Source organism: Eurytemora carolleeae, unplaced genomic scaffold, assembly GCF_000591075.1.
Source record: "Eurytemora carolleeae unplaced genomic scaffold, Eaff_2.0 scaffold82, whole genome shotgun sequence".
NCBI classification, from domain to species: Eukaryota; Metazoa; Arthropoda; class Copepoda; order Calanoida; family Temoridae; genus Eurytemora; species Eurytemora carolleeae.
In genome coordinates this window covers 357,174-378,853 of record NW_019396126.1, presented here as the reverse complement: position 1 = coordinate 378,853, position 21,680 = coordinate 357,174, and the positions used below count along the sequence as shown (strand labels likewise).

Sequence of the window (21,680 nt, the reverse complement as noted above, 5' to 3'; positions counted from 1 at the left end):
GAAGTTTTCCACATACTCAGTTCAACTACCTTACATAGCCGGGTACTCCCTTTAATGAAGACCTAAAACTCATTAAATATAACGATCTGAAAGTCTTGATAATGTAAGTCTTTGTATGACTTGGCAGCACAAGAAACAATTGCTTGAAGTTGAAGTAAACCAAGAATGTAAGGGAAAAGCTTGAAATAGAAAACGTCTCTGAATTCTCCTCCTGCGTGCGTAACCCTGTATAGTAACTACAGTGTAGAGTAAGAAAGTCGGACTTAATCAAAATAAATTTTCAACTAATTCTATCTCTTCACTATTTCCAGAAAGTTCAATTTTTTTACTTTTTATATGAATTTACATACAGTTTACAATAATTTTTACATTTTGCCATATTCAATAGCTTAAAAAAGGGCTTATTTCTTTTTTTCATTGTCTTTTCTCAAATAGTTCACAAAAAGTGTGAAAACTTTTTCCTTCAGAATCATCCCCTCTCTTTATCTTCTAGATTAAAGTTAAATAAAGAACCGGAAAGAGAAGAAAGATTTTCAGAGTTGGCAGCAAAATTCCGCAGTAGATTCGCCAACTTTTACGTTTATTTTCTTTTAAATTTGACATACCATAAACCAAGATCAAATATTGTAAAAATCAAATATTGTAAAGATCAAATATTTTTATTTTTGAATTGATCAGAAACTTCTTGAAAAATATTATTTTGCGAAGAATAACTGTGACTGAATCAAAATCAAATTTGGTTTAGTTTTTACAAAAAAAAACTAGTTTCGGAGCTGAAAACTATTGTATAAGTGGATATCGAGATCAATGCTTGATCTCCTCTTTTTATTAATCTGGAAATTAATTTAGTCTTACATTAATATCCAGGAAAGTGTCTAAAATTCAACCAATCAGAGTGTCGTTTGCAGAAACCAAACAGCCAATCAGAAGCCAGGAAATCCTTCACGCAATAAAGGAATTGAGTCTTTGCCACAAACTCTGATTTTCTAATCACTATATCTTTGGAACCAAATGTTGCAGACCTTAGATATTTCAAACTATGAATTCTGTTAGATCAAATAATCTGAGTTTGAAATATCAAAGGTTTACTGCAACATCGAGTTCTAAAGATATTAAGGTTTAAATATTTTATTGGGTTCCAAAGACTCAATTCCTTTATAAGTCTTATTGGTCAGAACATAGCAAGGATATCCAAAGGAGAGGATAAAGTGAACGGGATTAAGGGTATCCAATACAAGAGTTTCCAGCTTAATACCAGATGTATTAATGAGTTTACATCCAACACTACAAATCTCTCGTCTCTGTCTACTCCGTGCAGGACGGATTTAATATTTAATTTACTCAGGGTGAGCTGAGCAGAGAGGAGGCTGGGAACTCACTTCTCAAATACGGAATACTAGACGGGTAAGCAACTGATTCTTCGCCACAAACTATAATTTTCTAATTTAGATATTTTTGAAACATGATGGTGAAAATATTTGATATTTCAAACTTTGGCTGTTGATCGAGCAAAATCAAAGGTCTATTAATCCATGTTGCAGAGATATGAGGATTAGAAAAATAAAGTTCAAGGGGAGTAGAGTATTATACAACTCAGCCTATCTTACTTCTCAAAGATTTCTCTTAGGAACGGAATCATCGGAAATTACTTGGATGACATTGGCATCGTCGTGTTCCCGATTCCAGAAAAGGAAAAGATTGTGAATTCTTTAATACGAGAACAATCATTTTACACACAAGCATATTAGAGTCTGAATCGGGATCTTGTCCGAGAGAACAAACCTGATTCGGAATTTAATGAATTTGAGCCGCGTCTCAAATACGCCAAAAACCTGTTTTAATTGAGCACTGCCAGCTTAAATCTTAGAGCATTGAATACAATTTTAAGTGAAACCAACCATATTTGAGCCGAGTCTCAAATTTAGGCCGCGGCTCAAACTCTTTAACTTCGGCCTCAGGTAAATAGAAATTATTTCTATTTATGGTCTTTAATTGTCTGTATATCCATGGCGAAGTCTGAGGAAAAATTGGGATGAAAAATCAGAAATGGAAAGAAAATTTCAAAAGTACTTAAGTCATGACTTTGTACCATTTGAGGTTAAACTTTATTAAAGTTTTACAACTAATTCAATTACGTGATATCTAACTTGTGCAATCTAATTTTAAATCCAACATGATCAATCTGTGCTTGCATTAAATTATATATATATTATATTATCCATGTTTATAATAACAGTTTTGTGTTCGGAGTTTTATTTTTTGGGTTATGCATGATTATGGCGTTTCATTTCGTGCGACTTTTTTTTGGAGGGCTTTTGTTTAATGGTTTTAGGAGTTTTATTCTAAGAATTTTCTTTTAGAAGTTTTTGTAGGAATTTTGTTTTCCGAGTTTTGTTTCCGGAGTTGTATTACAGGGCTTTTATTTTAGAACGTTTATTTTGTAAGTTTATTTCAAGAGTTTCATTTTAGAATTTTCAATTCAAGAGTTTTGATCTTCTTCAAATGATAATGTTCTATCAGCTCAATAAGGTGAATATTCTTCAGAAAAAAAAGATAAAATTGGGATTAATGTAAGTATTGTACCGTACCCTAATAATGCACGAAATCAGGAACAGTTTTTAAGAAATTAGGAACCGTTTTTAAGAAATTAGACACAGCTTAATAGTTTGAAATAAGGAAAAATTTGTTCGAAATTAGGAATAGTTTTTTTTAGAAATTAGGAACAGTTTGTTCGAAATAAGGAATGGTTTGTTCGAAATAAGGAATAATATTTTAGAAATTAAGAGCAGTTTGCTCAAAATTAGGAACATTATTTTCAAAATTAGAGATATGTTGGTTGAAACTACGAATAGTTGGTTCAAAATAAGAAATAGTTTGCTCTAAATTAGTAACTGTTTGTTCGAAATTAGAAACAGTTTGTTAGAAATTAGGAACAGGTGGTTCGAAATTACAAATAATTTGCTCGAAATTAGGAACAGATGGCTTGAAATTACGAATAGTTTGCTCGAAATTAGGAACAGTTGGTTCGAAAAAAGGAACAGTTTGTTCTAAACTAGTCAAATTTATTCGAAATTAAGAAAAGGTGGCTACAAATTACGAATAATCTGTTTGAAATTAGGAACAGCTCATTAGAAATAAGGAACACTTTGCTTGAAATTAGGGACATTATGTCCGAAATTAGGAACCACATTTTCAAAATAAGAAACAGTTTGTTAGAAATTAGGAATATGTTTGGTCGAAATTACGTTTATAGTTCGTTCGAAATTAGGAACAGTTTGTTCGGAATTAGGAACAGTTTTCTTGAAATTGCGAACAATTTTCTCGAAATGAGGAACAGTTGGTTTGAAATAAGAAACAATTTATTTTAAATTAGGAACAGTTTGTTAGAAATAAGGAACAGATCGTTAGAGATATCTCACAAACCTTTATACAAATAACATATTTGTAATTTTGCAATTTTGAAATGCTCTCTGTTTACGTTAAATATTAAGACCAACACGTTCGAGTTTCTTCTAACAGTGTTTAGTGCATGAGAGGATGAGGAAGGAAAGTAATGTGGTTGAGTGTGAGGATATAAATCAGTATATTCTTCTACAGAAACCGTAGAATATATCAAGTGCTTCATCTCTTAGGATTCTCTTATTTGTAACGTATAGATTACATTACATTTTTATAAATAAATAGGATTATATAAACCCCTTCCTCCCTACTCACTAGTCCTACAAACAGATATTTGTACTTGTTGATAATATACAACATTTGTTCAGAAAGAATGATGATGAAAAAAGCTAAACAAAGTTTTTTTTTTTTTGGGGGGGGCATAAATCAATTAAAATCACACAATCAAAAATGGCGCAAAAACAGCAACTCGTTATTATTCTTTCAAAAACAGTTCCAAAAATGTTTAATACATGGTTACACCTACATATGATAGATTTATTAAGTATAATACAGGGTTACCTATATAAGATTATTTATTAAGTATAATACAGCGTTACCTATAAATGATATATTTATTAAGTATAATACAGAGTTACCTATATAGGATATATTTATTAAGTATAATACAGCGTTACTTATTTATGATATATTTATTAAGTATAATACAGGGTTACCTATATAGGATATATTTATTAAGTATAATACAGGGTTACCTATAAAGGATATATTTATTAAGTATAATACAGGGTTACCTATATATGATATATTTATTAAGTATAATACAGGGTTACCTATATAGGATATATTTATTGAGTATAATACAGGGTTACCTATATAGGATATATTTATTGAGTATAATACAGGGTTACCTATATAGAATATTTATTATTGAGTATAATACAGGGTTACCTATATAGGAGGAGACTTTAAAAACGACCAGGAAATCTCAAAACGACCAAATATACAGATGAAATTCCGTTTTAAATTTCAAATCTAAAATGTGAAATAGCTTATAACGAGTCAATGAGTTTATTTAAGTGTAGGTCTATTAATGTCTATTAATATTTCTATTAAATTCAGAATTATTAATTTATTCCAATTGCATTTTCAACAAAGAAATTAAATGAATATGGAGATCAAAGAGATTGGCAGTTTAATTTATGACATTCAAACTAATTATATTAACTATTAAATATATAATTTTACCGATTCATATTCATATTATGTATTGTTAAATATAAAGTTTTGACACATAGCAATGACAATTCTACAGTGTGGCCCAAAAACAGGGATTAGGATTTTTATTGATTTAAAAAGACTCGAAAATGTACTCCAGTATGTAGATTTTAATTAACTTTTATTAACTTTTTGTCGTCGATCCTTCCGAAATAATTGCAAGAAATAATTTGAAATATAATACTTAAGTAATCTTATGAAGTATTCCTGAGTTAATTTCAAATTAAAATCTAAATGGGTTCAGATCTATATAACTGAATTTTAGTATTTCTTAAACAATATTTATTAGCTGAAGTTAACGGAGAGATTTTCGATTATTGGACATGGTTTACACCAAACGAAAGGATCGGATGACAAAAAAATAATTAATTTTTTGCTCCATTTTTTTAGTTTTAGAGGACATTACGCAAAAAAATATGAATTCTTTCAATCTACGAGCTCTACAGTAACAATAGCCAGCTAGTAATACTTGGGCGGCAGCTCACGGTTTCATTGAGGATTTTGGAAGATTCAGCGTAGCTTCTCTTTGCTTGGCAAATTAAAAAAAATTAATGGAATCAGCTGTTCCTTGCCAGAAAGTTGAGAATGTAAGCCGGAAGTGCGTCATCTAGACAAGGAATAGAGTAGCAGACATTATGACGAGCTTGTATAGTAGAGAGGATTGATATAATGACCCCTTCTAAAATTAAAAACTATATACTCAGGCACAGTTTCGAGTCTTTTTAAACGAATAAAAAGAAGGCTGAAAAGTCCTAATCCCTTTTTTGGGGGCCACCCTATATATCAATACGTTGCTTGTCTGTCTGTTTGTTTGTTTGCAACCGAAGGGCAAAACGGCTGAACCGATCGGGCCTAATTTTTTTGGGACCTCACAGGACCCCAGGGAAGGTTTATGGATGCTCAGAATTACAAAAATTTGATGCTTGAAGAATTTGAAATTGAAGATGGGTGCAAAAGCCTATAGAGTATAAATACAAAATACTAAACACTGAATGTATTGTTTGGTTTATTTACCGTGACGATCGCACCAAAAAAAATGTTTTCAGGAGAAAATAACAAATATTTGTTACTTTTTATTTTTAGATAAAGTGACAAACAAGCACATTCTCCCGAGAAATAAAAAGGAATTGAGTCGTTGCCCCAAACTCTGGCTTCCAAATCTCTATATCTTTTAAACTCAATGTCGTAGACCTTAAATATTTCAAATTATGAATTCTGTTAGATAAAATAATAAGTTTTAGAGTGTTTACACCATCAGGTTTACAAGATATAGAGACTATAAAATTTGAGTTTGTGGCCAAGACTCAATTCCTTTATGTAATTTGTACTTTTGTAATTTTACGGCCAGAAATTATCACTCATGAGAACTCTGAGGACAGATATCTCATGAGAAATTGATTTTAAAGCATATAAACTTATTTTTGTTTTGCACTCGTCTCTTTGCGTGAAACTTGAAAGGAGAAATCCTATATGATGTAATAACTGTAAAATATATTAGCATGGAAACCCAGTTTTGTCTGGAGTTTTCCCACTCGAACTTGTTAACCAGCTTATAAAGCACATTCCTGTGGATCTACTGCAAGTTTCCCAAATTAAAATTTGATGCAAGTTGGTCCACGGGGCACGGATTAATGATTATTATTATTATTATATAACGTGTAAAATAAACTAAAATGAATAATTTTTGTTATTTATTTTTATTTTCTACAGGGTGATCTAATGTCCCGTCTTTCACATTTTCTGGAGAGAAACGATGACTTGAAACTTTCCCGTAACTGCAGTATTGGAGTTCCTCCGCTAGGCGACGCTGGTGAACCTTCCGGAAAACACGAGGAGGAGGAAATTGAAGTTTTTAAAGAAGAAGTTTAGAAGAAAAGGGAACAAGATACAGCGTGGCTTATAAACTGTGGAATAGGAAGACGACTGGTCATGAATCACAGCATTTGAATTTACACAGTTCCAGTTCACTTTATAAGTTGATTTTTAAACTATTTTCTTTATAACTAAATAAAATGCACATGAGGTTGCCTAAATACTGTCTTCTTATGCCACAATTTTATGAGTCCCACTGTACACTGTACACAAAGTATAAAAGACACTTAACGTTAAGAATAATTTTAAGACATTGATTTTATTTAATTGATTTTATGCACTTTATAAACCTTATCATAATCACTAACTCTGTCTATAATCCCAATTTTACCGTACATATTTAACCCCATCAGGAGACGTATTAAATAAAAACCATGCAATAAAATTTAGAAAAGAATGCTATATTATAATCTTGCCAAATCAGTTGTATTAGTTAAGAAAAAACCCTGAGTCCGAAAATGAAGAAATCAATGATATAAAGTTATCAAAGTGTAAAAAATTCTATTAATTTTTTAAAACTTATTTTTCTAAAGAAAACATTTTTTAGACATTCATGTAATTGTGTAATTGTAACATATAATAAATTTTATTTAACTTTTAGATTGAAATTATACACTAGTACATATAGTCGTCTATCTGTATTTTAAGAGAAATATATTATAACTCTTAACGGCAAAACTTTCTTTCAAAAACGACTTTTTTTAAAATCAAAATTTTTTCTATTTTTTTAATGTGTCCATTTTGCTTCTGAAAACTACTTTAAAGAGAAAACTGTATCAATTCCTTGCATTTTCCAATGTAAAATAGAAAAAAAGAAATAAATGTGAAATGCTTAAATTAGATTTTTAAAAACGATAATTCCTTGTCTTCAAAAAATATAAATAACGATAAGTTTTTAATTTACGTAACAATTAGTTTATTTTTTGTTAATCAGAAGTAAAAGTGAATTGTGAGAATTTACTACGTTTTTACATGATTCATTCAAACGATCGAAATGTCTGATCTTGACACTCGGAAGATCGCAAATTTTGTTTTCTGGGAGCTTTAAAATGAAGAAGATCTAATTCAATCCTCGCGAGGAGATAAACTGATTGGTGGAATCTAAAAGATCCCAGCTCTGAACAGGAATGAAATGGTTTTGGTCAGGATTACCCACGCGCTTGGGTTTATCATTGAATCCATTCATAAAATTTTTCTAAGAGTAGATGATACATTTTTAAAGAAAGGATTTGAGTCTTTGTAACAAACTCTGATTTGCTAATACCTATATTTTTTCCACCTGATGGTGTAAACCTTTGATATTTCAAACTTGGATTTTTTCATCTAAGAGAATTCATAGTTTGAAATATCTAAGGTCTACGGCATTTGATTACAAAGATATAGAGATTAGAAAATCATAGTTTATTACAAAGACTCAATTCCTTTATCTGTCTGGTTGAAAACTCTGAAAATATCAGGGAGTCCCAATAAACTTGTGGATTAAACGTTTGCATTAAAATTTTGTTTAATTTACGTGAATTCAGTGAATTAATTTTACAAAATTATAAAAGTTCACTTTTAAAAGTAAAATTGTTTAACAACCGTTATCAAAACCAAAGACAAAGACATTCATTACTCGTCTCAAACTCTAATGTTCTAGCCTCTCCAGTCTGATGTCGTAGACCTTAGATATTTCAAACTATAAATTTAAATAAAATTGAAATATTAAAAGGTTACACTATTTGGTTGAAAAGATATAGGGATTAAAAAAGATAGTTTAATTCAAGTGTTCAGTTTCTTTTAAGCAGCATTTAATTCTAATAATACGCTTATTTAATGTTTTTGGACGGTTGCACGTCAAACTAAAGTAAATTGCACGTCAAACTTAACTAAATTGCACGTCAAACTAAATTAAATTACACGTCAAACTAAATTAAATTGCACGTCAAACTAAAGTAAATTGCACGTCAAACTAAAGTAAATTGCACCAAATATTAAAAATGTTTTTAATCATAATCCCTCTCATCGCGGAGAGCTATTAAAGAAAAACAAAAAATGTTTTGAATTACTGGTGTGTAACCGATTAAATTTGATGTTCTCTTACTTGTGCGTAAAAACATAGCTGGAGGAGCTACGAGGTCACATAGTTGTACCAGTGATGTTGCATACAATTCTTCTGTCTAATTTTGTCTAGTGTGCAGGGGTTGATGAATCTATAAACTGTCTAATTTTGTCTAGTGTGCAGGGGTTGATGAATCTATAAACTGTCTAATTTTGTCTAGTGTGCAGGGGTTGATGAATCTATAAACTGTCTAATTGCTCTTGACTGGGTTTAAACCAAATCATCCAAAAACTACGGAAGGAAGTCAATCCTGAATATGTTAAACTAGGGGGGTCGTGACTCAGGAGTAGATGAGAAACAACCCCGGAGATAAACAAGTCATCACTAGATGTTGTATAAAACCTGGATATTTCTTTGGTTAGGTTTAGTTTATTCTCTCCTCCGTCTCTAGAGTGTTATAAACCTAGTTACAATGATTTAAATTCGGAAACCCATTTTTTATATTTTATATTTGAAGTTGGTAAGATTTTTAAACAAACCATTTATAAAGTTTCTGACATCTTACAGTGAAACCCTTATTAAAGAATACATCGAAAGAATTCATCAAATGTCGCATTCTTCACTTTCTGATAATGGAATGTTGCAGATATTTAGTTTTTTAATTAAATGATTATATGGAACTCTTTAAACTGTTACCGCATATTCATGGCTATTCATTTATTTTCGCAAATACTGAAATTTACGTAATATGGTATAAAACTCATTGAAAAATTGTCTAGACGACATTTAATTCTTCCGATGTATTCGTTATTCAGGGTTTCACTGTATAAGTTAAAAATTAAGAATTTTAAATTTTATTATGCAAAAAGAAAACATATTTATTATTTATACGTACAATACGAATACGTTAAATTGGGTTCCTTTAAATAATCTAAAAACTTACATCAACATAAAAGCATAAAACCATTTTTTAATTGTTTATAATTAACACAGTAACTTTAATTCTTCTACAGTGGTAACCAGAAAACTCTGGAATAGGAATAAGTGATTTAAAAGCTTAATAGTAAAGCTATTTGCTTTTTAACAACCTCAACTTCAGTATTGCATTGATGTCGTCTTCCTATTCTACAGTACACTTTAATATATTATCTAAATTAAAATGATGATAAAATCCATATACAATTTTGAAAACTTTATCAATTTTGAAAATATTACCTTTACTATAAATTAAGACGTGTTTTTTTAAACTTTTTCTTATGATAACATAATACAGACTTATAAATAATATTATCAATTATACCTATTATAAATAAAAATGAAAATTATAAAATATTAATTGGAGAAAATCTAAGTTACAATTAGGTTTCTCTGAGATATCTTCGTTATCAGATTGGTTGCGTATTTGCTGAGTATGATCTGTTCAAACCTAACATTTCTTTACAAAATTGTATATATATGAATTTTCGTATAAATTTGACACAGTTTTATATCAAATTCTCGATCAAGGCTGAAGTGATTAGCTTTCAGGGCCTAAACCCTTCATTTTTCCTTTACAGTCCCTTTAAGAAGACCTTTAAAAGTCATTTATTCAGTGGTAAAAGTTGATTCGTTTAAACTTTTTTAAAATTGTATTTGATAGTTTCATCATTGTGTCTCCCCTTTATTCCCTGCTTAAAGGGACTGTACACGTGACTTATAGAGTTCCATCATTGTGCAGTGTCTACCCTTTATTTCCTGTTTAAAGGGAGTGTACACGTTTCTTATAGAGTTCCATCATTGTGTGTTCCCTTTATTTCCTGTTTAAAGGGAGTGTACACGTTTCTTATAGAGTTCCATAATTGTGTGTACCCTTTATTTCCTGTTTAAAGGGACTGTACACGTTTCTTATAGAGTTCCATCATTGTGTCTACACTTTATTTCCTGTTTAAAGGGAGTTTACACGTGACTTATAAAGTGGCATGTCTGATTCACAAAGACACCTCTAAAGGAATTATGATCAAGAATGAATTAAGAGCCATCTTTTTCTTTCTATTAATATATTCTGTTGCAGAAACAATACAGGAAATTGTGAGAATTAAGCATTTTTTAAGCTATAGAAAACAAAAACAAGAAAGGTTAAAGGGTCACCATCTTTAAAAAAAGGTTTAATTGAAAATTCGGGTTTATCCTTTTAATAATTTCAGTTCTCCTGGCTGTAAACTCTGGACCTTAAGTCTGTTAAGAGAGTTAAGATGGTTTTAACAAGTTTGCTCAGCCTGCTCCTGGTAGGGATAGTAGCAGGGACTCCGTTACTGTTTGGCGGAGACACCGGATCAACCGCAGGAGGTGTTGGACCAGGAACTCTGATCTGCTCAACTTATTATGATACAGTTTACTCTACAGTCTACGATACTATTCTTGTTAAAAAGGTAAGTTCTAAGTTCTTTACAAATATCGTCTTCATTTAAACTATTTTCTTAAAACATTTTCTCAATGAATTGCTGAACATAAAGCAATGCTTCAAAAAATATTTTTCTTCCATTACCTGAGACCGAATTTAATGAATTTGCGGGATCGTTGAATTACCTACCACCGGTTAAAATTTAAACCACCGATTCAAATCCTTCCGGAAACTTGAATTTTGAACCGGCAGTAAGAAGTTCAGCGACGTTGCTCAATTTCATTAAAGTTGTGGTTTTAAATCATGGCCTCCTAAAAATATTCCATTTTAATTGAAAATCCTAAATTATGATTATAGTTTTAAACATTATTTTCTTAAAACTAAATAAAACGTTATTAAAATTTTGCATGTTTATTATGACTCTTTGTACGTCTGGTTACCTTCATTTCAGTGTCACCCTGGAGTAACTAGAAAGTGTCGAACGATCTACGAGACGGTGAACGAGCCTGTTGTCTCCCAGCAGTGCAACACGGAGATGGAGAGGGTGTGTGAGAACAAGTATGAGACTGTTTACGAGAACACCTGCTCCTCCGAGACGGAGAACTCCTGCCACTACGTGTATGATACAGTTTACAAGGATAAATGTTACACTGTCTACAAAAGGTAATTTTTTTTATGTTTTCCAAAACAAAATTAACATTTAATTCAATTTTAAAAGTTTAAAAATATGTAAAAAAAATTCTGTTTGGATTAGAAAATTTTTAATAATAATAATTCTAGTGTTTGCGGTGGATATGGTGGCCAAGTGGGCCATGGGGGCGGAGCTATTGGGGGATACAGTGCGGGTACAGAGGAAGAGGGCGGATATGATAGGGCAGATAAGAATTTAGTTAGACGGAAAAGGGATGGATATGGAGGCGGAGGAGGGTATAATGGTGGTGGAAGTGGATACGGTGGCGGCGGATACGGGGGAGGCGGAGATGGATATGGAGGGGGCGGATATGGAGGAGGAGGGGGTGGCGGATATGGTGGAGGAGGATATGGCGGAGGAGGAGGGGGATATGGCGGAGGAGGAGGAGGATATGGCGGAGGAGGAGGCCGATATGGATGTACTAAGGTTCCGGCGGAGAAATGTGAGAAAATTCCTAAAAAGATTCCTCGCCAGCACTGTCAGAAGATACCTAAACCTTCATGTGAGAGTAAACCTAAACAGGTATTCAAACTTGGAAGACGACATTTAGATCATTTTTCGTTTGCGAAACATGCTATTAGTTATATTATGTGCAGGGTTACCCACAAAAGATGGGAATATATTGAGGACCTGAAAGTCTTTTAGCATAACTATTTGTAGGGTAAAACGCTGAAAAAGTCTTTAAAGGGAAATTTAATGGTTTTAAAAATAAGTGTGAAGCTGGTGGGAATTCTCATCTGTTGTGGGTATCTGTANATACAACCTTAGGTTTATATCCGTGGAGATTCAGAAGTGCTCGCCGTATCCTCAGAAAGTACGTCTTTAAAGGGAAATTTAATGGTTTTAAAAATAAGTGTGAAGCTGGTGGGAATTCTCATCTGTTGTGGGTATCTGTATCTTCAATATTTTGGATAAGAACAGTATTTGACTTTTTTTTGGTGTATAATCAATAAACCCCTTTTTTTCAAATATGTAAAATTTCATCCCAACCAGGCGCGTACGAGGGCATTTGTCTAGGGGGGGGGGCACAATTTGCGCGCGTGAGCGCGCCAAAAATTTGTTGGTCCTCCCCCTTGGCAACATTGTGCCCCCCCCCTTAAAAACCCCTTTTTTGAAAAAATATTGATACCTTTTTTAAAAATGTTCTGGTAAACAAATTGATTATATACACACTTTTAAGTGTTAATAAATTATTTATGTAATATTCTTAAGTGGACTTATCAGAACTCCTTTTTAATTTTTTTCTACAAATCTTTTCAATAGTTTTTCGTTTGAAATACTATCTAGTATATCTGAATGAATATTTAAACGGGCAAGGTTGCAAAGCCTTGTAGCCCCCATAGTCATCCTCAACCAGGTCATTAGCCTGCGGAGAGTGCTAAACGATCTCTCTGCCTCGCAGCTAGTGACGGGGTGGGTCATCAGGATCTGAACCATCTTCTGTACGAAGTTATGAAGAATCTGGTATAGTGATGAAAGGTTCTCAATCGGATTCTATAGCAAGTGTTATTAACTTTGTCTTACAAATAAATTCTTTTTGATTTTAGTTTGAAACTAAATTTAGCAAATTTTCAAATAATTTTGCCTTCAAGTACGTCGTTAGTTCTAAACTTGAAATACATTTGTCATTGACAATAACACTCCTTCTCTACTCTGTTGGTTAGGCGAATCTTGAATATCTTTAACTCCTCAAGGAAAACTTCCTTGTCCACAAACTCCTAAAAATATGTTACAGTAAAAAATAGTTAGCATTGACATCAGATAATAAGATTTTTCTCATGCAACATGTCAATTTTAAGATAGGAACTAAAAAATGTAATACTAGTGTAGACATTTACAAAGCAGATGTACTCCATTCTAATATCTTAATTTCTTTTCATCATTTTAATTAATATTTTCATTTGGCTTACTTGATAGTGGTCAAGAGTTGAGCTGATGTCCTCCTTTATCTGAGACAAGGGCATAAGTGCCATCTTTGTAGGGTGAAGAACAAACAGCTTGATTAATTTCTGCTGATCAGCACCAAATCTCACTTCAAAAAAATGAATGATTGCATCCAGGGCCGCCACACCTACAGAAATTCTATAAAAATCCTGTGCATCTCCGGGTATGTTGTCTCTGTGTTGTTGTTTTCCCACCCGTCGCGGTGGTAGAAGTTGAACATTAAGACATTCTGCCAAACGATTACATTCTTTCCAGTACTCGTCCCAGTGAAGATCAATATTTTCTCTCTTCTCACGCAGGTCCTAAAATATTTTTTTAACCTTTTAAAAGAAGAGAAGGATAAACTTAAGTTCTATTCTTAAAATAAGTAGTTTTCTGTTTTAGGTAAAGTGTATAGGTTGTACTGTGCATTTTATTTAAGAAGTAAGGAAGAATAAAGCTTACTAACATTAGGTCGTCGATCAGCAAATAGGCCTCAAAAACCTCAAGCTCCCGTCCTTGTAGCATGGTTGTAGGTTTTGAAATGGGTTCCAATGTAGAATGTATATTGTCTAGCCTGAGGAAGGGTTAAATGGAAGCAGATGTAATATTAAAAGACCCCCTCCTATGGGTGCCCCCCGTAAGCCTCTTAGGGGGGGCACGCGTAGGAAGGGGGGCGGCCCCCCCCTCGTACGCGCCTGATCCCAACCTTTATTTTCAACGGTGTATGCAGAGGGGGAGGGGTAGTGCCCCATCTTAGTACCCCAATTTCAATCTATGTTTTATTTCTTTAAACTAAAGAACATAATAAAACAAAAGTATGCCCCCCCCCCCCGAGATGTAATCCTGTATACGCCTCTATAAACACTTTCTATTTTTTGTAATTTTTTAGATTCCCAAGCACGAATGCCGTGATGTGCCGAAGCAGGTGTGCAAGGATATTGTGAATCAGGAGTCCCGAAGTGTGCCGAAGCATGTTTGTGACAATGTGGAGATTCAGAAGTGCTCGCCGTATCCTCAGAAAGTACCGCGGCAGGTTGGGCACAAGATTCCGCGAAACAGCTGCCAACCCATCTCTGGTGGGGGGCCTGGGGGTGGTCCAGGGGGGTATGAACTAGTCGGGGTGGTTCCAGGAGGAGGTGGAGGTTCATGTGGGGGTGGATATGGTTGTGGGAAAAGATGATTTTAGATTGCTGTTTACTATAGTATTATTATTATTTGTGTATTTATGTATACCTTGAGTCAAAACAAATGGATAGAACGTTACCTCCGAAATATATTTCATTAAATAAAAAATTTTATTTTAAAAAGACTATTTAGATAAATTCGCATTAAGATCATTAAATTTCAGCTTGAACTGAATATACAGAACGTGATTGACCCAAGATAATCTTTGACTTTTGAGATATTCCTTTGTAAATCTGGTAACACTGGAAACAAACTTAAAACATTTTTCCATAATTATGAGATTTACAAAATGTTCAGTGTCATTTTTGTACTTCAAAAGTGATTGAGATATTTAGAATTTGTTCCAGATTCAGTTCGTTAAATGTAACCGAAATTACATACATAAAGGAGAATTACATATTTATTGTTTACATTTTATTTAATATAAACTGGTGTTGGATAGTTTGTAATTTTCGACGATGAACTAACAACTTTTAGAAATAAAAATGATAGATTTATTTGTAATGTTAAAAAAATAAAAAAAAGCTTTTTGGGTTGTGAAAAAGATAAAGGTTCTACACAAAATGGGTACTTCTAAGCATAAATAATAATGGAAAAAATTTTCATCTTCTCCTATTTTATGTAATCTTAAGGGTATCCCAAAAATCTTTGGAAAAGAGTGACGACTTCGAGATCGTCTTTTAAAATGTTGCTAATGGTTTTTTAATTTTTAATCTTTCAAAATTCAGGAAACATCTTGAAGAACAGTTACAACAGTTACAAATTGGTGGGATTAATTCACATAAAATTTTCATTCAATTATTTGGCAATAGCAAACAAGTTTCAATTCTGGATTTAGATTTTTACCTTAAAATTTACTGGGGCGTTAAAAAAAAATTTTTTAAAAAGGATTTTAGAGAATTTTATTTCTATCAAAGTCGAAGAAACATGATTGAAATTTCGTGTGTGTTTTTTTAAGCCATGGTGGACGATTTGGCGTAAAGACAAAATGTCGTCTTCCTTACAAGTGTCGTCTTCCTTACATCTTTGGTGAGGAAACCAGCCAACCAATCCAAAGTAAGATTTAGAAATTAGTTTAGAATTTGATAAAATATTTAGAATTGTTCTTAAATTCTGTGTGTCGTTTTTTCATCTGATTTCTTGTTGGCGGAGAGTTTTAGGGTCCTGTCTTAGCAAACAAATGATTGGTTTAAATGTCGTCTTTTATATTCATAACCGATTATTCACAACTAAGATAAAGCTATGTATCTACGGGATGGAAGGATTAGGTTTAGGATACATTAGAAAATATCTTGTTAAACACTAAAAAAATAACATTAAGTAAACCTGTATTTAGATAAGAAGATTTTTGCATAAATTTTAAGTTTTGACATTTTTATAAAATTTTCGTAGTGTTTTACAAATCTTGATCCAGATTTTTATTCTTTTGCCAAATAAGTTTTTAATCCTCTTGTTTCTATCCATCCATGAGTATTGGTTGGTATTGATTAGGTTTCTACCTGAGAACAAGAAAGCTTGAGCTAGTTCAACACTTTACTCCAGTAGACGGATAGAAAGCTGTAGAATATTTACCTTTATTCCAGTATCTAACCTCATCTATATGGACGGGAAACATAGAGATAAGATAGATGCTGAGGATATCCAGGAGGTTCTAGCCTACCTGGAGCCTCTCATACGAGGTCGTCTTGTTCAACCGAACCAGGAGGAACTTCTTCAATCCTTTAAAGAAACGGATGGAGGTTGGGGTCATTGTAAGTTTATGGAGGTGATGAGAACCCGCCTGAAGAGAGAGATGGGAGACATGGTCAGAATGGAAGTGATGAAGGTTGTACAGACTGGAGAACTGACTCCGATATCCATGCAAACCATAGCTCCGCAAGCATTGAAGAGAATAATGGAGAGCTCCGAGTGGAGAAGTTTGGTAAGTAAAACCTCTTCTGAGGTTCATAGAGAGAGCTTAGTAGCAGCGGATAATATTAGGATGGATTGGAAAGTTTCAAATAAACCAGGATTAGGAGATAGTTTAGGATCAACCTGGAACCAGTCAAACTTCGTCTTCATGCAGGAGGAGCAGATTAAACAGGTTGTACTACAGGTCTCAGGAGGAGATGGAGATCAAGCCAGGATTCAAGCTCTCAACACTCTTCTCCAAACACAGGTCACGGATTTGATCGGAGGAGAACATTGGAGTAAACTAAAAACTGGATTAAGAAAAGCACTTGCATCAACAGATATGAAAATATGTATTCTTGCTCTCCGGGTTCATTCCAGAATACTGTTCAGCTCATCACATTTTGGGGTTAAAGAGTCGTATACTAATCTTATAGAAACTGTTCTAGGTTGGTACAATGATAGAAAATACCTGAACCTTCTCCCTGTAACCGAGCTACGTGAAAACTATCCTCTACATCACAACCTTGTAGCAGTTCTATCTCTGATATGTGCGGAGAGCAGAGAACTTCCAAGATCATGGATACGATATCCAAAAAAATACGTGAGTGAGATGATAGATAAAATGATAGAACTGATCTCCTGTAGATCGGAGATAGTTCTCTCTCCGGCTCATATTTTAGCAGTTCTTGACCCTAATATAACCTGGATAACAGAGTGGTTTCACACATTTCTGTCCAGGTCCTGTTTTCTTGTCAAGCTCTCTAAACAAACTCGATACCTGTCAAGTATTGTGGAGAACCTTCTAGAGAGAATGGAAACAAAGGAGTTTATGAGCTGGCAGGAGACAGGAAAGGATGAGAACAATATACAAGACGAAACCTCTCAACTCATATCCGGAGAAACAATAGAGTATATGATATTCACATACAACCTTAGGTTTATATCCAAGATTATTTCGTATATACACGGACGGGACCTTATATCAAGAGGGTCTTCTCTCATATCATCAATGTCAAATTTCCTATTTATGGATAGACTAGCAACTGATCCAGGACGCATTGTCTCGAACTGTTTGAAGCAAATATTTGAATCCAATCCAAAGTTATATCACGAAGATATTACGTCAATGATAGATCGGCTGTGTGGTTCCCAATTAGAGTTAGAAACTATAAAAAATGTTGTTAACTCTGTCCCGTTGATAAGTCTAGAACTAGACCGTGTCCCAAAACTATTGCAGTTCTTGTTGGATTCTGTTGAGAAGGATTCCGAGGATATCTTGTTCTCCTTGACCCTGGAACTCCTCCAGTCTCTGTTACATCAGCTTCCGGTCAGAACCTTAACCATCTTTCAAGCATTGTGTCAGGCAGTTTTCAATATAGGCATGATCCGGAGCCTGGAACCCAGGGAGCAGGACGCGTTGTCAGATTTATACAGATCTGTTGGTTTCTTCTCATCCCAACCTGAAGGTTTGGTTCAACAACCAGACATCAATCTTTTGCAATTCATGAATTCACCAGGTAAAGTTTTATACAAAAAATTACTTTTTTTTATACAAATTTTGCTATTGAAAATGGAAAGAAATATTTTATAAGGAAAATGTGTCGGGCAAAAATAACTGATTTTTTTAATTCCAGGGATGAATTCAAAAGAACGGATTTTTTTGCTTTAAACTATAATTTTATAACCCTTTATAGCTTCGTAGCCTTAATTATTTGATAATTATATAACCCTTTATAGCTTCGCAGCCTTAATTATTTGATAATTAAATTTTGACTATTTCATCTAACATAATTCATAGTTCAAAATATCAAAGTTTTACCACAGAAGTAGGTTGAAATGGAAATAACATAGATAAAGATAAATTGCGCATAAGACGACATTTTTCATCTTGAAAGATATAAATGTACAGAGATGTTTTAAAGATATTCCTATTACATAGATTAAATAGGTCGGTTGTGAACATTGGCTGTTCTTATGTCATTGAGTACTTGTGGTGTACGTGAGTTCTGTAGAGAGAAATTTAAGTTAGTTTAGTCCTTCTCATGTTATGAAATCCATTAAAACACCAAACCACCCCGCTTATCATTGAAGTGCACTATGACCCCTAGAAGTATGAGTTCGCGGACTGGACAATTCTTGGTGATTTTGCGTACATAAGCTATCTATGTTTATTTATTTTTCTATGGGAAATAAGGATTAGAAAATTTGAGTCTTTGGCAAGTAATCAGTTGCTCTCAGGATTTGCTTAATCAGAATGAAAATCTCCATATTCCAGGTTTAGAGGAGGAGATGAAAATTCTCTGGACATTTATTTCCGGAGACAAGGATCCTGGAAGACAAGGGTTCGGAGACTTTGAAGACGATATAAACCAAATCCTGACCAGGATCGGTCAAGCAATTCTGTCCAGAAACTCGATCAAGGATTGCTGGATTTTATTTGATTTCCAGGATGAAAGAATGGAGAATGATGTTTATCTAACCAGTGTTCTAAGATTATTAATCATTGGTTCAACTAAAACTGATCTTAAGGTGGAGATGAATATCCTAGGTTTAAAAGAGCAGGCGGAGCAAGAGCTAAATACTTGTTTCACGGAGGAGGATGTTATTCTAGATGAGAAATATTTTCTCCTAAAATATCTTCTGCTAGTCCTGGAAGGTATTGCTGGTCCAACGGAGAAAAACCTACCTGAGATAACGAATCCAATCCTGGAACTCAAGCCTAAGATAAATGATAAACCTTGTCGAACCCCAATCGTTCCGTCTAAACATCTTCTCCAGCTTATAGACTGGGTTAGGAAAGAGTCCTTGTATGATATTGGATGGATTGATGAATCTCGAACTTTACTCCGAAGCGTGCTAGTCCACACAACCTGCTCCTTAGAACCGGGTTTAGTTAGTCTCCTTCTCCAGGGATACACTAAATCCTCAGCAATAGAACACTTTGAAACTATCTCTGAAGATCTCTCCGAGAATGAACTCAGCCTGTGGAGCATGATCCATGAGTACGGTCGGAGAACACTAGACCTGGAGACAGACAAGGAAACCTTGATCAAGGTTGCTCAGTATGGTTTATCCTTATCTGGGAATAGTTGTTTTATTGGAACCTTGTTCCTAATGGCAGGTGGAGACGAAACCTTGTCTTGTGATCTAGTTTCATCCTTGGCTGGAACTATGCTGTGGAACGCCTATGCGAACAAGAAGCTAGGAGACTGCGTAGAGTGGATTCTCAGAGAAGAAGCTGCCAGGATATTTGTTAGATTAGATAGTTCTAATATATCTCCAGCTGTTATAGCTAATTTATGGATTCAACAAAACTTCCTCTCAATCCTTGACTTTCAGGATCTGGTCTCCTGTATGCTGGTCTGGATCCTACAAGGAGCTGATTATCTAGTCTATACAATAGTATCATACTTCTCTCACGTTCTCTCCGGACTAGAGAATATTGGAACCTACCAGCTCCAGGATATATTAACCTATAGGAAAACTAACTTTAAACCTGGAGATTATCTTTCATTCATGGAAACCCTGGCTAGTAAACACAGGAACACTGTACTTAAATTTTTAGCTACTTCGGACCAATAAAATCATTTCATTTTTAAACTGACCGTTTTTTTATTTAAATGAGGGGTCATACTTGAACTTCATATCTGTATAATATATTAATTTTTCGTAAGGTTCAGGAATATTAGATTTTAAGCTTTAAAATCGCGCAACCTCAATTCTGAATTTTGTATTTTATAGTTTAAACAATCATTTCAAACATTTTGAATCTAAATTAAATAAAAAAAGATATAAGCGTAAATGTCATTCATTCTTTTCTTTTCATTTTATTTTAGAATTAATTTTAGGATAAAAAAATAATTGAAATGAAAAGATGTTCCAGCTCTGCACAGATGCTTTATAAATGGAATTATTTTGGTGCCTCAGTAAAACTCAATTGAGTTTATCAAGAAACCATTCTGAAGTTTTTAATTACTGATTAAAGGAATTGTTTATCTATTATAAAATACTCTTAAAAATACATTTTTTAAATTAGGATTACAACTCATCACGGTAAATTAAAGGTCCTGGTTAAAAGTCAGAGAGTTTTTACTTTAGAACCTATTTTCACCCATTAAATAAAGATGTTTCGTATTTGATATTTTAGTTTTGAAGATTTAAAACCTTTCCTTTCTCAAATAATTATAATAAAAGAGTTTATGGATAGGACCGGTATCATAATGGGGTGATATGAGATGTTTTACACTCAAATATTATTATATACAACTGCCTCTCTTGGCAGAACTTCAAAATCTGTGATCATAATAGCAACACATCTTATCCTGACTTATTGCTCGTGCATGGGATTTATACAATCAAACGTTAAGGTATGCTATTTTAACTAATTCTCACTAATTGTATATTTTGTAATCCGGTTAATCTATATTAAAGTATTTAGGATTAAAGTTTTCGAATAAGAATACACAAATTTATCTTACCCATCTGTTTCATCAAAGTTCTTTTCTCTATTTTAAAAGAAAAACTGGATAATATTGTAAATGTGGAAGTTTATTTGTAGACAATATCTGTAATGTTGAAAGACTATCTTAAATGTTTAATAATTTTAATTTTAAAAAAGAAATCGTGAACAGTCTCTTGAATTTGAAAAAATGGGAAAAATCTCTTAAAATGTAGAATAATCGTGACCAGTCTCTTGAATTTGAAAAAATGGGAAAAATCTCTTAAAATGTAGAATAATCGTGAACAATCTCTTGAATTTGAAAAAATGGGAAAATCTCTTAAAATGTAGAATAATCGTGACCAGTCTCTTGAATTTGAAAAAACGGGAAAAATCTCTTAAAATGTAGAATAATCGTGAACAATCTCTTGAATTTGAAAAAATGGGAAAATATCTTAAAATGTAGAATAATCGTGACCAGTCTCATGAATTTGAAAAAACGGGAAAAATCTCTTAAAATGTAGAATAATCGTGAACAATCTCTTGAATTTGAAAAAATGGGAACAATCTCTTAAAA

The 21,680-nt window shown here is 33.1% G+C and overlaps 1 protein-coding gene across 1 annotated transcript; it reads left to right on the top strand.

The window, feature by feature from the left end:
• Nucleotides 1-16,331: 16,331 nt before the first annotated feature.
• On the top strand, nt 16,332-20,265 carry LOC111695691 (protein broad-minded). Its single transcript, XM_023465095.1, has 2 exons — nt 16,332-18,182; nt 18,941-20,265. Exons 1-2 carry the CDS (start codon nt 16,373-16,375, stop codon nt 20,245-20,247), a joined length of 3,117 nt encoding a protein of 1,038 aa, XP_023320863.1. The 5' UTR covers nt 16,332-16,372; the 3' UTR covers nt 20,248-20,265.
• Nucleotides 20,266-21,680: the final 1,415 nt, after the last annotated feature.